Source organism: Fusarium oxysporum, chromosome II (assembly GCF_013085055.1).
Source record: "Fusarium oxysporum Fo47 chromosome II, complete sequence".
Taxonomy (NCBI): Eukaryota; Fungi; Ascomycota; class Sordariomycetes; order Hypocreales; family Nectriaceae; genus Fusarium; species Fusarium oxysporum.
In genome coordinates, this window is record NC_072841.1 from 280588 (window position 1) to 295529 (window position 14942).

The 14942-nt window shown below is 48.7% G+C and overlaps 7 protein-coding genes across 7 annotated transcripts; 3 read left to right on the forward strand and 4 right to left on the reverse strand.

The window, feature by feature from the left end:
* Positions 1-4: 4 nt before the first annotated feature.
* On the forward strand, positions 5-1701 carry FOBCDRAFT_153814 (Alpha/Beta hydrolase protein; the record flags this gene model as incomplete). The annotated part of the gene is made up of 6 exons (XM_031172356.3): positions 5-230; positions 288-487; positions 535-826; positions 879-1259; positions 1313-1390; positions 1444-1701. 6 exons carry the CDS (start codon positions 5-7, stop codon positions 1686-1688), a joined length of 1422 nt encoding a protein of 473 aa, XP_031049141.2. The 3' UTR covers positions 1689-1701.
* Positions 1702-1767: 66 nt separating this feature from the next.
* On the reverse strand, positions 1768-2658 carry FOBCDRAFT_153817 (histidine phosphatase superfamily; the record flags this gene model as incomplete). The annotated part of the gene is made up of 3 exons (XM_031172357.3): positions 1768-2021; positions 2071-2230; positions 2290-2658. 3 exons carry the CDS (start codon positions 2656-2658, stop codon positions 1822-1824), a joined length of 729 nt encoding a protein of 242 aa, XP_031049142.2. The 3' UTR covers positions 1768-1821.
* Positions 2659-3123: 465 nt separating this feature from the next.
* Positions 3124-4865, reverse strand: FOBCDRAFT_213780 (beta-lactamase/transpeptidase-like protein). The gene has a single exon (XM_031172358.3). It carries the CDS (start codon positions 4634-4636, stop codon positions 3170-3172), a length of 1467 nt encoding a protein of 488 aa, XP_031049143.2. The 5' UTR covers positions 4637-4865; the 3' UTR covers positions 3124-3169.
* A 901-nt stretch (positions 4866-5766) lies between these two features.
* FOBCDRAFT_97252 (uncharacterized protein) lies at positions 5767-7230 on the forward strand (the record flags this gene model as incomplete). The annotated part of the gene is made up of 3 exons (XM_031172359.3): positions 5767-6838; positions 6888-7108; positions 7156-7230. Coding segments are annotated over 3 exons (1368 nt in total), but the record flags the coding sequence as incomplete, so codon positions are not given.
* A 343-nt stretch (positions 7231-7573) lies between these two features.
* Positions 7574-9906, reverse strand: FOBCDRAFT_175474 (Melibiase-domain-containing protein; the record flags this gene model as incomplete). The annotated part of the gene is made up of 3 exons (XM_031172360.2): positions 7574-9116; positions 9168-9774; positions 9822-9906. 3 exons carry the CDS (start codon positions 9904-9906, stop codon positions 7574-7576), a joined length of 2235 nt encoding a protein of 744 aa, XP_031049145.2.
* Positions 9907-10516: 610 nt separating this feature from the next.
* FOBCDRAFT_314992 (uncharacterized protein) lies at positions 10517-12000 on the forward strand. Its single transcript, XM_031172361.3, has one exon. The coding sequence runs from the start codon at positions 10534-10536 to the stop codon at positions 11896-11898; it is 1365 nt and encodes a 454-aa protein (XP_031049146.2). The 5' UTR covers positions 10517-10533; the 3' UTR covers positions 11899-12000.
* Positions 11431-13764, reverse strand: FOBCDRAFT_314993 (uncharacterized protein; the record flags this gene model as incomplete). The annotated part of the gene is made up of 2 exons (XM_031172362.3): positions 11431-13628; positions 13681-13764. The coding sequence occupies 2 exons, from the start codon at positions 13762-13764 to the stop codon at positions 11931-11933; spliced, it is 1782 nt and encodes a 593-aa protein (XP_031049147.2). The 3' UTR covers positions 11431-11930.
* Between the last annotated feature and the right edge of the window lie 1178 nt (positions 13765-14942).

The window sequence follows — 14942 nt, forward strand, 5'->3', positions numbered from 1 at the left end:
CATCATGAAGACAGCTTTGTTGAGTGTCCTCACGGCGCTTGCCCTTGTCGGCCAAGGCAGCTGCACACCTGCAGCCAGCCTCGATAAGAGGTACTTGCAAGAAGACGGCGGCATCAAGTACAAGGTCTTCGAGCATGCTGCTACTGGCTCCAAGACCAAGATTGTTTCGAACTCTGGAATTTGCGAGACGACACCTGGTGTTAACCAGCACTCTGGCTATTTCTCCGTCGGTAAGTACCTTGTTCTCATCAATTCCCTTGGCAACTTCTGACTGATAATTTCTTCAGGGGACAATATGAACATGTTCTTCTGGTTCTTTGAGTCACGCAAGGATGCCAAAACAGCTCCACTAGCCCTCTGGCTCAATGGTGGACCCGGCTGCAGTTCCATGATCGGCTTGTTTCAGGAAAATGGGCCCTGTACCTTCAACAACGGAGGGTCCAAGCCTACTCTGAACCCCAACTCATGGAACACCTTTGCCAACATGGTAAATCCAACCCCCTATCCAGAACTACAATGCACTGACCGTTCAAGCTATATGTTGATCAACCCATCGGCACTGGTTTCAGCTACGGCACTGACGACGCTGTATCGACTCTCGCTGCTGCTCCTCGAGTCTGGAATCTCCTCCAAGCTTTCTACGCTCAGTTTCCTGAGTATGAGAACCGTGACTTTGGTCTTTTTACTGAGTCTTATGGTGGACATTATGGTCCCGAGTTTGCGTTTTACTTTGAGCAGCAGAACGCTGCTATTGATACTGGAAAGATTAAGGGCGAGAAGATCAACCTCGTAGCCCTTGGTATCAACAACGGCTGGATCGATCCTGGTAAGATCTCTTGCGCCTTTAGACACGGTTCCAATGCTGACACGTAACATAGGCAACCAGTATAGAGATTACATCGACTACGCCGCCAACAACACCTACCGAAAGCTCATCACACCAACTCAGTATAGCAAGTACCTTAACACGTATAACCAAAAGTGTGTCCCTGCGTTTGCCAAGTGCCCAGGTCTCACAGGCAACGATGCCGCTTGTGGTAACGCAGACGACGTCTGCAGCTCGGCTATTGAGAGCCCCTTAGAGAGGCTTGCAGACTTTGATGTCTACGACATCCGGGCTTCGAGCAATGACCCTTTCCCCCCGGCGACTTACTCCACCTATCTTACATCTGCGTCTGTGATGAATGCCATTGGTGCGCAGTCTGACTACCAGGAATGTGGTGATGATTCTTATAACAAGTTTATCGCGAGCGGTGATAGTATGTTTCCATTTTAGCTGTATACACCATTGCGACTAACGAGTTCTTTACAGGGGGACGATCGTTCTTACCGACACTTTCGCAAGTCATTGATTCAAAGATTACAGTTCTCATCTGGGCTGGCGATGCTGGTAAGTTGACCTGACTCCCGTGATCTATACCATGTAGATCTAACAATGTCTAGACTGGATCTGCAACTGGATGGGTAACTACAGGGCCCTCAACTCAATTGCCCCGCAATCATTCGTCTCGGCTCCTCTCAAGTCATTCACTGTTGGTGGAAAGAAATACGGAGAATTCAAGACCTCTGGAAACCTGAGCTGGCTGCGAGTTTATGGCGCTGGTCACGAAGTTCCAGCCTACCAGCCTGAGGCTGCGCTGGCGGCGTTCATTGCAACCATGTCCAAGAAGCCTATCTCATCCACATAATTGATGTTCTGGTAGCATTTAATCTCAGATATCAGCAATTGAATATTTCACTATAGCCGGGCTCAAAGAAAATGGTAGCCCGTGGTCGAGAACTGTTTTCTTCATGCTGCAGAATATGCGCCATGGACAAAACCTATGACGCCCGTATGAGACCCCATTCAAGCCCTGCTTTCAAAGCGGCCTGTCGCATCTTTAGTTGTTCTTCCCTGGTCGGAGCAACTGTTTCCACTCCTCGCCTCTCTCTGGACTCCTTGGTCTCACATAAAACTGGCCCTTCGCGCGCGTCATGCGAAATCGTATAGGAGCGAACCTCTGCATTAACCCAATCCGTACCTATTGATGTTAGTACCTAGACAGCTAAGTCTGATTGGCAACAACATACCATTAGGATTAACTGAGTTCACCCAGTCATCGGTCAGAAAATGCAGAAAGCATCCATGAGTAACAACCACGATTTCTTCCTCAGGTCTTTTGCTCAACCATTGCCGTGCTGCCTGAGCCCTCTCTAAAATACTTCCCACGACTGGAGCCCATTTACCCTCCTAACACATAATTAATTCGGCCCCACTGATCAGACTTGACGTGAGGTTGAATTACATACCTTGATTTGCCAGCCCGGCTCAACGAGACTGAAGTCTACCGGTTGTTGTTGGAATTCTGCCTTAATCACAGAGAGATCACTGCCAGTGTCGCAGTTCATATCGCTGACTTCCTGTACTTCTGGCAAGGCCACAATCTGTAACCCGCGCTTCAGTTGTGACGAGAACGCCAACAGGGTCGTTTGGAGAGTACGTCGTAGTGGCGATGACACGATCAATTGGACATTGGCGAGTTCTGGGCACTTAGAGATCAGGCCTCTAGCTTGCTCTTCTCCCAGAGGTGTCAGATCGGTGTCAGGCAGAACGTTGTCTGCTTCGCAGAGGTTGTGAACGGCTTGGCCGTGACGCACGAGATGAATAATTTGTGGCATATTGTATTATCTGCCTCAAGGTAGCGAAATGGTCTTAACTGGGATTTGGATGCTGTTTGCGCTTCATCTTCAGTGCACTGGTCTCTTTATACAAGGCAGCACAATAAGCTTCAGAAGTGGGGGCTGTGTCGTTGGCATTGACCAACAGCGTCCGCGGGTCCCGTTTGTACAGACTAACCATGGAACCCTGCCTCGGACTCGGATTCAGCCTGCAAGGAATACTTTAATTGCGCGTTCTCTATTTTTATGCTGGGAATTTTTACTTCCTCTAATACGTCATTGTTTCGAACCTACTGGTAGCACAATGACGGCTCTCACGGCAATGTTGATTGAATTCCAGCCCATAACAAGGCTCTGGACGCCAACTATCTATATGTTGCACTTCGCAGGTGGATATTGATCATTGTCTGGTTATAGTATAAGATATGGATATTTTCAATCCATACAAGTACGTGTCGGCACAGCTGGTTTCATAAGTATTATTTTCTACGTTGTCTTTGAAAACGCCAAATCACCATTCATCATTCTTTGAAACAGTATGGCAACCAATTCCTCCGATAAAATCCCTCGCAGCAGTTTCATTATCCACAATCTTGAGGTTGCTACCCGCACACTCAGCAGTCTTCATTTCCAAAACACCCACCGGGTCTATAACAACAACAGTCCTCCCATCAAGCAGCAATCGAGTAATATCCGCCTGAATAATCTTCTGCGCCACTGCATTGAACGAAAACACATCACGGAACGAGAACACCACAGCGCACACAAAGCGGCTTCTGCCAGCCCCGGGATCCTTGGGGTTTGGATCACCGAGTTCTCGTGTGATGGCGCGGGTCAATCGCTCTGAACCTCCGAAGCGCACGACACCGCGTAGACTGAAGATGATGACTTCTTTGTTGCAGTTTGTGTGGTGTGGCTCGTTGTCGCCTGGGAGGATGGTCGCGATGGATACACGGACTGTCGCTTGGGCGATCTGGCTGACGTCCATCATGTGAAGACCCATGTCGCTGGATAACTGCTCGCAGATGGCGACACCGCGTACACTGTTGCCCCGTGAATCAAGCTTGGGTGAAAACACAGCAATACCCATCTGACCAGGCAGAGCACCGATAATCCCACCAGCAACTCCACTCTTGGCGGGGATCCCAATTCGCGATACCCAGTCGCCTGCAGCATCGTACATGCCACAAGTCGTCATGACAGAGAGGATCTGCCGCACGCTGTCTTGGGGAATGATCTTCTCTCCCGTCGCAGGGTGACAGCCCGCGTTGCAGAGAGTAGCAGCCATAGTCGCCAAGTCTCGAACATTGACGTTAATAGCGCATTGACGGATATATCCCTGCACGATCTGCTGTGCATCGCCGGTGATGATACCAGCTGCTTTGAGCATGTAACCAATTCCCATGTTTCGATTGGCGTCTCTCAGCTCAGCCTCATAAACTTCTTCGCAAACACGCAATTGACGACCTGCTAGCTTCGACATGGCTTTGAGGATGCGGTCTGATCTTTGCTCTGCTGTCCAGTCTGGTCCCCCGATGAGAGAGTGTGCTGTGATGGCTCCGGCATTGATCATGGGATTCATGGGCCTGTTGCTCCCTCGCTCCAAAGACAAACTGTTGAACGCGTCTCCCGAGGGTTCCACGCCAATCTTCTCCAGCACCTTATCCAACCCCGCATCCTCAATCGCCAACGCGTACACAAACGCCTTTGAAATAGATTGCATAGAAAACTCAATATCGTCATCGCCAGCAGAGTAAATCTGGCCATCCACCATCGCCAGCGCCACAGCTATCTTTGACGTGTCGGCCTTTGCCAGCGTCTCGATGTAACTGGCGGGCTTGCCATCTTCTATGGGCCGCGCATTCTCCAGCACCCGGTTGAGATAGTCGGGAATGGGGGACTTCATCGGGCGGAACGGTATGGGCTTGAGCTGCTTTGATGGAGGAGGAGAAAAATTAGTTCTCACCGCTGAAGGCATTATGCGTCACGGGTGATGTCGTAAGCCAAGCTATTTGAATCAAGCTGGACGAAAACGGTTTGTCCAATCACAATGGAGCTTCTGTAGTGAAACCTTTTTAGGAGACTAGTCGAAATCGAGAATGTATCGTAGGGTAGATAGAAGATCGAAGAAAGAATGACTATAAATATTGTATCTGTAGGAAAAAGAAGAATAGTTATATAGACTAGGAAGAGAAATTGGCAATTGGTAAATTTTCATCACATGAGTTCAGACTTTTCACCTACAAAGGTATACTGTATGTAAAATTTACATAACGATAACTATACCAGTCCCTCGCGCAATGTGGTCCGTCGTAGCCGTGACCAACACGACACGCACTAAAGTGTATTACCATTTTACATAATAGGTGATTCTCGGTAAGGCGAGAATGAAACTCTCCATCGGTGAGAATCGGTGAGCGCCTGCATGGAAAAAGGGTGAGTGCGGGGAGACGCGTTTCTCATTCGTTGGTTTTGGTGTCAAAAAAAACATGACTGCCGATGACGGGATCACGGGTTTTTTTGGGAGGGTATGCTTGTATTTTTTAGTCCTGGGTGATCCTGTGCGCGCTAGTATCGAGAGCGCCATTCCGTCTTGAGGCTGTAAGACATCGCTAAACCTCTTTGGAGAGATGATTTCATTATCGATAAGTCTGGAGTCACCTTAGCTCGATAAACTTTCACAGTGAGAGCATAGCGTCTTCGGAGTACACGACAGCTGGCTCACTAAGCCGTTAATCTCATCGTACCGTCCCTCAAAGAAAAAGTCAGATCAGATTTTACTCTGCGGGGTAAAGCAGCTGGCCAATGCTTCTGCAAGAGTCTAGAACCCTACTGAGCAAAAACGTCAGCAAAACAAGCTTTGTTTAGAGTTTTCGATCCCTGCCTTCAGCCCCTGTCAATGTGTCTCATCACTGTAACTTCATTGGATATCACTACGCCACCACCGCAAACACCAGCGTCACGTTATTATGATCCCAGCCCCCTTTGATCGTCTTTTCTGTTCTTATTTCTTGGCTCTCTCTCCTCCTGAGGCCTATTTACACTTTTATTCCACTTAAACTTATTCAGTATTGAGTATTTGTTTGCTCGTTACTCTGACTGGCGATAATGGCGAGCAACATCCTCCCAGGCCATGGCTCTGGTCACAGAGATGAATCAACCCCGCTTCTGCCGCAGATCTCAAGTCACATTGCTCACGAGGGAGAAAGCGGAAGAAGCGGTTTTCATCCACGACATTTCCTTGCTGTTCTCTGGCGAAGCTCCTGCACCGCGTCGAAATGGGTGAACATCCTGTGGCCCTTTGTCCCCATCGCCATCATCCTTCAGTTCTTCCCTGGCCTGCATCTCTGGAAGTTCGCTACCGCGTATATCGCTGTCATTCCAACTGCCAATCTGCTTGGATTCGCTGGACAGGAGTTTGCGCGAAAGCTGCCAAAAGTAGCTGGTATTCTCATCGAGACGACGTTTGGGTCTATCATTGAGATTATTCTCTTCCTTGTTTTGCTTTCGAAGCATGAAGTTAACGCTCCTGAAGACAACGGCGATGAAGGAAACCTCATTCCAATCATCCAGGCCGCGATCCTTGGTAGCATCCTGACCAATCTTCTTCTCTGTCTCGGCCTCTGTTTCTTCGTTGGTGGCCTCAAGCAAGCCAGCCAAAAGTTCCACGCTATTGTCTCAGAGGTTGGCACAGGACTTCTTCTTGTCGCAGCATTTGGTCTTCTCATTCCCAGTGCATTCTACTCCGCCCTCAAAGCCGAGGTTGTACCCGACTTCCCAGGCTTCCGAGTTCTACACGAGAAATTCACAGAGGGTAAACTCCAAGACGATGTCCTTCGCATTAGTCAGGCTACATCTATTGCACTGATTATTGCCTTCTTCTTCTACATCTGGTATCAAGCCAGCAGCCAGCATAGCATCTTCGATGAGGTTATTGAGATGGATGAGCACCGAGATGCTGATCGCGAGGCTGATATGGAGAAGCCCAAGTTTACCATGACTGAGACCATTGTTGCTCTGTTGATTGCCCTTGCTTTTGTGACTGCTCTTTTGATCTTCCTTGTTGAGAAGATTGAGCATGTTGTTGAAAGTGGAGTGCCTGATCAGTTCTTGGGTCTCATTCTATTGCCTTTTGTTGAGAAGGCTGCTGAACATTTGACAGCTATTGACGAAGCATATGGTTGGTGCCGTGCTTCACTCATGAAAGTGTCAGCTAACAAATTTCTTAGATGGTGTTATCAACGTTGCTTTGTATCACTGCCTTGGGCCTTCCATCCAGACTGCCCTATTCAACGGCCCCCTTGTCGTTCTCGTAGGCTGGGCCATCGGAAAGCCTATGGACTTGAACTTTGAGATTTTCATGATCGCACTACTTGTCCTGTCTATCTTGGTGGTTGGAAACTTCCTCCGTGATGGCGAGTCCAACTGGCTTGAGGGCTCACTTCTCGTGGTAAGTCAAGACCAACTTGTAAGGATTCTAGTGACTGACATTAATAGGTCATCTATGCTATTATTGCTATCGCGTGCTGGTACTATCCAAACCCTGATGTGGCTACTTCCAATGGCCTCGAAGGTTCCGAAATGGTCAACGTCACCATGAGTGTTGACACTCTGCGTCAACTGCAGAAACTCATTAATGCACAGCTGCCACAGAATTAAACTGTTTGCTAAGCTTATGGTGATGCAATTTTCAGGCTGCTTGAGAACTTACGTGAGGGTACTTGCGTGAGGGTGAAGATGGAAAGTTGTCGCCGAATCAGGGGATTGTCTTGGCGAAGGCTCCCTTGTGAGTTTTTACGCGTTGGATGGGCAGTTCGAATTATCATGTGTTACGGAGATATTGAGATTACTGATCGAGCCTTTAATTTTCGGAGCGTTATTTACAGTATGTCGATTCATGGCCTAGGCTTTTGAACTATTGCTTCTCAATCATCAAAACCTGACTATCATAATCTCCCTCAAACCTCAATTGAATGCCCAGGTTCATCAGCGTCGAACCAGAAACCGTCTGGTTATTATCCACCTTGTACTTGGCACTAGCGTCCAAACCTTGAAGTCGGAACCAGGGCCAAGAGTTGTTGATAGTCGCCCTTGTCTGGAATGCAAATAACACGACCTTCTTACCATCCTCAGAAATGAACTGTCCAGCTGGGTAGTTGGTTTCCTCAGGCAGGGCAAGTCTGTAAAAGTCTCCAGTGATGACAATTGGGTTGATCTTTTCAGAGAGCTCGATAAGACCAGGAATTTGTTCCCTCTCCTCAGGCTCTAGATCGCTAGGGTCAAGTTCAACACCAAAGGAGCCGCCCATCATGGCAACATGGGCTCTGAACTTAACGGAGGTTATTCTCTGGGTGTTGCCGTTAGGGACATGCGATAGGTGAGCTCCCATGGCAGATGGAGGATAAGCAAGTGACGTGCCGAATTGGATGGCGATACGCTCAACTGCATCCGTATCATCCGACGTCCAGATTTGAGGGAACCACTGAAGAACACCGGGGTCAAATCGGCCACCGCCTGAAGCACAGCCTTCCCAAAGAACATCAGGGAAACGACTCGTCAAAGTCTCAAAGACGTGATAAAGACCCAGCATATACTTGTAGTTGAGAGTAGGATCAGGAGTCTCGTGAATTCCACGGTTGTTATCCCACTTGACGTAGGAAATTGGTGATTCGCGAAGAACCTTGGAGACGAAGTCGATGATGAACTCTTGGACCTCAGGCAAAGCTAGGTTGAGAACTAATTGATTGCGCGTCTCGGTTCGGGGATACGAGCCTGCGTGGATCGCCCAGTCGGGGTGTTTGTCGTACAAGTCTGACTCGGGATTCACCATTTCTGGCTCGAACCAGATACCGAACTTTAGCTCATCGGAAGAATTGGCGACTTTCAGGTCGGTTACATTTTCGACCAGAGGTGTCAATCCGTCAGGGAAGCGTGACTTGTCAGGCTGCCAGTCTCCAAGACCAGCTGTATCGTTAACACGTGGATACTTGTTACCGAACCAGCCATCATCCATGACGAACAGTTTGATGCCGAGGTCTGCAGATTGTTTGGCGATCTTCTCAATGGCAGTCTCGTTGATATCGAATGCCAAGCCCTCCCAGCTGTTGAGAAGAACAGGACGTGTCTCTTCTGCGTATTTACTCTTCATCAAATGCTTTCTGTACAGGCGGTGGAATTGCCGAGACATGCCGCCTACGCCCTTGCTAGAGAAGACTGAGACGACCTCGGGAGTGGTGAAGGTTTGGCCAGCTTTCAATGGCCATGAGAAGTCGAGAGAATTGAGACCGAGGATGGCGCGGGTGAGTCCCTGAGAGCTCTTCTCGACGTCAACGGCAAAGGAACCAGTATACACCAGAGAGAAGCCCCAAGCTTCGCCTTGTGTCTCGGTCGTAGTTGATGATACGAGAGCGAGGAACGGGTTGTGGAGATGCGAAGAGTAACCGGTAGAGCTTTGGAATCTGCAATGCTGTTAATGCCCTGTGCTATCGTTTTACGGAAACAATGCTTACCCTTGTGTTCCAAAGTCCACCTTTCGACGCACGCGCATACCCTCACGCGCCCAGTCACCCTTGATCTCAATAAGATCCAGATTATCCTGCTGCAGATCAACACTCCAGCTCGAAACCTTTCTCAAATTAATCGTCGCATTGCCCTGATTCGTGATATTCACACTCCGCACAATAGCATCATATTTCGGAAAGATCGAATACGAGAGGTCAACAGCAATAGAGCTGTAGTTGTCGTACATGTGCACCACCAAAGTCGACACATCATCAGCCTCACCAAACGTCGACGGAAGACCAGGTAGCCCAGGTTTTCCTTGTACAACCTCATGAGACTTGTATCGAAAGTCGGTGACGGTTGTGCCGCTTGCTTGTTGGAGCTGAAATGCTGGGATACGGAAATCTCCTCTGCCGTGGTCTGGGAATTCTCGTCGGACGCGGCCGATGAGATTTACCCAGCCTTGGATGGGACCGATTTCAGTGGTGATTCCATCTTCGGCGACTGGGCCGCCGTAGTGGTCGTTGATCAGATCTCCGGTGGTGTTGTCGACGTGGAAGCGGTATGAGACGTTATCGCCATTGAGCGCGAAAGACGTGCCGTCGACGTGAATTGCTGCAGACATGTTAACCATTGTTCAATGTGAAAAAATGAAGACTCACTATCCGAACTCTCCGCGAAAGCCGAAATGACCTGACAGAACAGCACTGCCGCCGTCGTAATGCCCTTTGATGTAACAAGCACCATCTTGACCCTGGCAAAAGTTGTTTAAACGAAAGTCAAACCTGAGGGGTTACCGAAGGGCCCGACATCTTTATAAACCCTCAGAAAAAGATCATCAGTGTAAAGTTCAATGTCACACGGAAAATTCGAGAATCCCAATATGTAGCAACTCGTGATGATCTCGACTCGGGCCGATCCTGAATTGGAGTATTTGTGGAGGAGCAGTTGAACTTGATGATGGTGGACTACCGAAAGATACCCCTTTGAGTCAAGATCGTCATCGTTTGTGCGGAGGATCAGCCCAGATTCCCCAGAATTGGAGATCGTTTGGGTGCATAAACTTGTTTATGACGTTGAGTTTATCCGCGCAAATGATATACCTGGCTTGAAAGCATTTCGACTATAGGTTTTTAGGTGGTAATGCCAATTCATCGGGATATTTACCCAGTCATTCATAAATGTCATTGTGAAAGCATAAGTTACAGTGGTGAAAGGCCGGATAATTATTCACCCTGACTAATATCCATCCAGATTTCAACATGATTGGTTCAAATTCGAGATGAGGGGAATCAATGACACTGTGAATGGATTCACGATCTTGAGAGTTTATTTTCTCAATCTTAACCTCAAGAAATCTCGGTATAGCTCAGCATGGTCCTCAAAAACATCATTCTTCCGTTTCAAGACTCTTCAAAACAATGGGATATCCAAATAGAAGAGGGAGTGGTGACCTCCATGAAGCCTTCTGCTGGCAGGACAACACCAAGCGTAATGCTTCCCTCACTCTGTCATCCTCATATTCATCTCGACAAACCATATCTTCTCACCTGCAACCATCCAAAATCCTCAAACCACCCAGATTACTCTGGTCTGGCTCCCAAAACAGGAGGGTTTCAGGAAGCCTTGGTCAATACAGCTGAAGCAAAGAAACGCTACACCGAGGAGGACTTATACCTACGAGGGTCTCAGCTAATAGCCGCAAGTTACAAACAGGGTGTCACTTTCATGAGGGCCTTTGTTGAGGTTGATTCTGTCACTGAACTCAAAACTCTGGAGGTGGGAATCCGGCTAAGGAAGGAATTCGAGGACTTTTTGGAAGTGCAAATCTGCGCCTTTGCACAGGACCCTATATTCTCGACAGAGAAGGGAGAGGCAAACCGAGATATGTTTGTGAAAGCTCTTGGTCAGCTTGGTTCGAAGATTGATGTTATTGGAACTACACCGTACGTGGAATCCGACGTTGAAGCGCAGAATAAGAACATACGTTGGGCCATCGAAACCGCATTGAAATACAAGAAACACCTTGACTTTCATATCGAATTCAACCTGGATGGCGATGGAACCCACATGTCTGTGTTTAATCATATCATTGAAGAGCTCAGGGTTCTTAAGTGGCCTACATACCCTGGCGCTCCGACTGTTGTTTTTGGGCATGCTACTAGACTTACTCGTGCTACTCACGATGATCTGGTCAGACTTTCAGAAACGCTGAGAGAGACAAAACTGCCTGTTCACTTTGTCGGATTACCAACTAGCGACCTCTACATGATGGGCAGACATGGGTCTGACGGTTCAAGACAGGGTGAACCGCTCAGTCGACCGTGTGGTACAATCATGGTACCCAAGCTAATTCAAGAGTACGGAATCAACGCCTGTCTGTCAGTCAACAACGTCGGCAACCCATTCACTCCCCACGGCGATGGCGATCCTCTTAAAATAGCAAGCTGGGGCGTTGGCCTATTCCACGCCGGAACAGTCAAAGATGCAAAGATCCTTTACGAAGCCATCAGCACACGAGCAATGGACGCTTTAAACCCTCGGGCTGAAGGACATCATGACATGTTCACATTGGCGGAATTCCACCAGACGATGCCGATGCTTTTATTCAAGAATGAAGAGAACATCGAAATTAGTTCGGCGAGTGGAAGCATGACGGTTCCGGCTAGGCAAAGGCTTAGCATTCAGGATATAGTTTGGGATCCGCCGGAGACACGACTGAGAAGCATCGTTGAATAGGCTATAGCTAACCCGATCTACATTTGTTCTATCTATATCCTACATAAAGGTCCATCCGGCCTCTCAACCCACTCCTCAGACCCAACACAAGTAGGACAGTAGAAAACATGAGAAGGATCATACTTCCTCTTCGTCTGAAGGTGCTCACCATATAAGCTACCATAGAACGACTTCTTCCAATCAGGATCATTGCGATCACCCTCATTCATGTAACCGCCAGTGTTGGGAGCCAACTTCTTCGCTGCAGCGCCCTTAACGAACGTGACGTCGTCATTCGCCGCTTTGCGCTCAGCAGTGTTTCCGGTACGAGAAATACCCGTGCCTGAGATGAGAACGTAGTGTGATTTTCGCCAGGCGGGGTGTAGGCCACTTGTCTTGTCTGAAGCGTCTTTGAAGACTTGGCCTCCGGAAGTGAGAAGAATGACACTTGTGCCGAACTCATCGGGTTTGCCGCTCATGACTTCGACGGCATCTCGGACTTTCTCGAAGCTCTTCACGCTCTGGCGGTCGATTAATCGCGAAGTCAAGACAGAGGTATCGCCGGTCGGGTCGTATAACCCGGATTCAGCGTGGTAGAATGACCAGTAGTCGTCGTACGTAGCCCAGCTCTCGTTAATGTAGAGCTTATCTTCAAACTTCGCCAAAGCCCTTCGCACCGGGGCCCAGGCTGCCTCAGCCTCCTGACGGCCCTTGCCGATTGTCCAGACACCGTGTGAATAGCCAGATGTAGCGTTCCCAACAAAAACGGTGGGGAAGTTTCGGAACCAGTAACCGTAGCCAGCAAAGCCAGCGTCGTTCAGATCAGGTAGCGACTGCAGCAGAGTAGACACAGCGTCGAGTAGATCTGCATTCTTCTCTGTCTTCTTCAGTGGTGCGATCTGCAAGTGGTGAGCCGTGACAACCTTGACATTGGGATGAGCCTTGATGGTACTGCTCAAAGTGATACCATAGCCAGGACCTCCGCCACGCATTGAACGGAAGAGATCGGTGTTCTCACAGTGATTAGCGATGACGACTCTTCCATCAGCTAGCATCACTTCTGCTTCCAGAATCTGATCAGCGCCAAGACCATAGTTCCTCGTCGCAGGTCCATGGCCACCACCAGAAGCCCACCCGCCGATCGCTCCAGGCGTGATAGAGCCACCGCCAACTGCGATGACATTGTTCGCCTCAGCTACCTTGTACACATCGCGCCATTGGTAGTTCCCATCAATCTTGATAGCACTACCCTTCCAGCTAGACCTTTTGCACTGGTTCTCGGATTTGTAAGTCTTCTGAAAGTTAATGCCGTTTTTGAACTGATGAAGCCAGAGCTCAAGACCGCCGAACCCATCAGAGCGACCAAGAAGATCATGGCCTGTTCCAGTAACAACAAGTCTAATATTCCGCTCACGTGCATACGAAATCGTACTTCGGATTTGTGACAGAGTAGTAGCATTAACGGCGTAAACAGGCAAAGAACCGAGACTGCAGGTCGTAGGCTCTTGCCCAGCAGCGTAATCCACCGGTGCGCAGGTGATGTTGTACGGATAAGGTCTCCCGATAGGATTCGACGACTGGAAATCCTGATCCGACCACATTTTGTTCACGTACGCGCATTGCTTCAGATCCTCCTCTGGGCCGGGGTAGCATGACTGCGCGATTGGCTCAGTCTTGATAAGACTGCCGCCAATCTTGTTGTTGAAAGCTTTCCATTCTGAAGGAGAAGGCCAGCAGGATTGGCCGGGAATCTTTAACCGTCAGCTGAAGTCAGATATGATAGATTGAATTTCGTATACATACGCATTTGCATCTCGGTGTTGAACCAATCGCTTCTGTGCCAACGGCAAGTACCGCGAGTAGAGGAAAAAGAGACCCGGGATACATGCTGATAGATGGGCCGCAGGAAAAAGAAAGCTGAGGTGAGGTACAGAGGGGGATGCAGCTAAGTGGCTCTCATCAAGTTTTAATCTATGCGGAACATTATTTTCTGTAATGCGTCATTTCGCCCGCAGCGGAGTCCGAGGTCGTGAAACCTTGGTGAGCTTACGGGAGTGACAGTCCCCTTGGGCAATCTTGTTCAGTTGGTGGCTCCTCTGTTTGCTCACTTTCGGATCAAACTAGTGAATTTGGGGCAGGTATTGAAGCGTCTGGAATAATTGTTGGTGGGAAGCGAAGGGTACAAACATCATGCAGGCACCGGGAACCCCTGATATGCAGCTATGCGGCAACGGTGCGAGACTCCAGATTAGATGTAACGGCTTATTGTCTGCAAATCAAAACTGACGAATGCTGAGTGAATTGTGAGTTATCATATACTGGGCATCATCCATGCAATTGTGCATTTTATCGGAATTTCGTGAGACCAAGTCCGGAGCAAACAGATCGCCAAGACATACTTGGCTCGAATTAAGGACCATCCTGACGCCAGATCCCCTGCCTTCCTCTTGGTTGAAGTGATGAATTTCTTCCAGATTCATCAAAAGCTCTATCCTTCCCATTATCGTCAACGTCAATTACAGACAGTAGACTCGTGCGTGGTCATTGCGCGCACTCCGCCATTTAAGCATGAGACATGGCTTCGCTTCCTCAATGCCAAGATTCATCCCAACCAGGGGCAGATTCCATTACAGGAAATCAAGAGCGGAACTAACCGTCATCTTGTCTCCACTCCCGGTTTCAATTAATGCAATCACTCATCCAAACGGCGAAGATGGTCCTGAAATTCTTGCATGTAATTGTTTGCCACTCCAACCGTTGGTAAGGCTCACTGCAAGCGGTAAGATCTGCAATGTTTGTCGTACCTGGAACCAACAACATCTGCGGCTGAGAGTCCCTCAATGCTACGCAAGCGGAAATGGGTCGATGAAAAAGCAATTATAGAGGCAAACATCGTTATCTCTTTTCTCATATCCAGTTAACAAATGAAAGAATTGTACGTAGGGCCGATGCTGTTGTCCCATGTTCCCTGCTCTGCAAATGCTCCTCACCTTTCATGCTTGTGATAGCCAGTTCGCAAATGAGTTAATTGGCATTCTGACCTAGCAAGAGCCAATGTTTGCAGA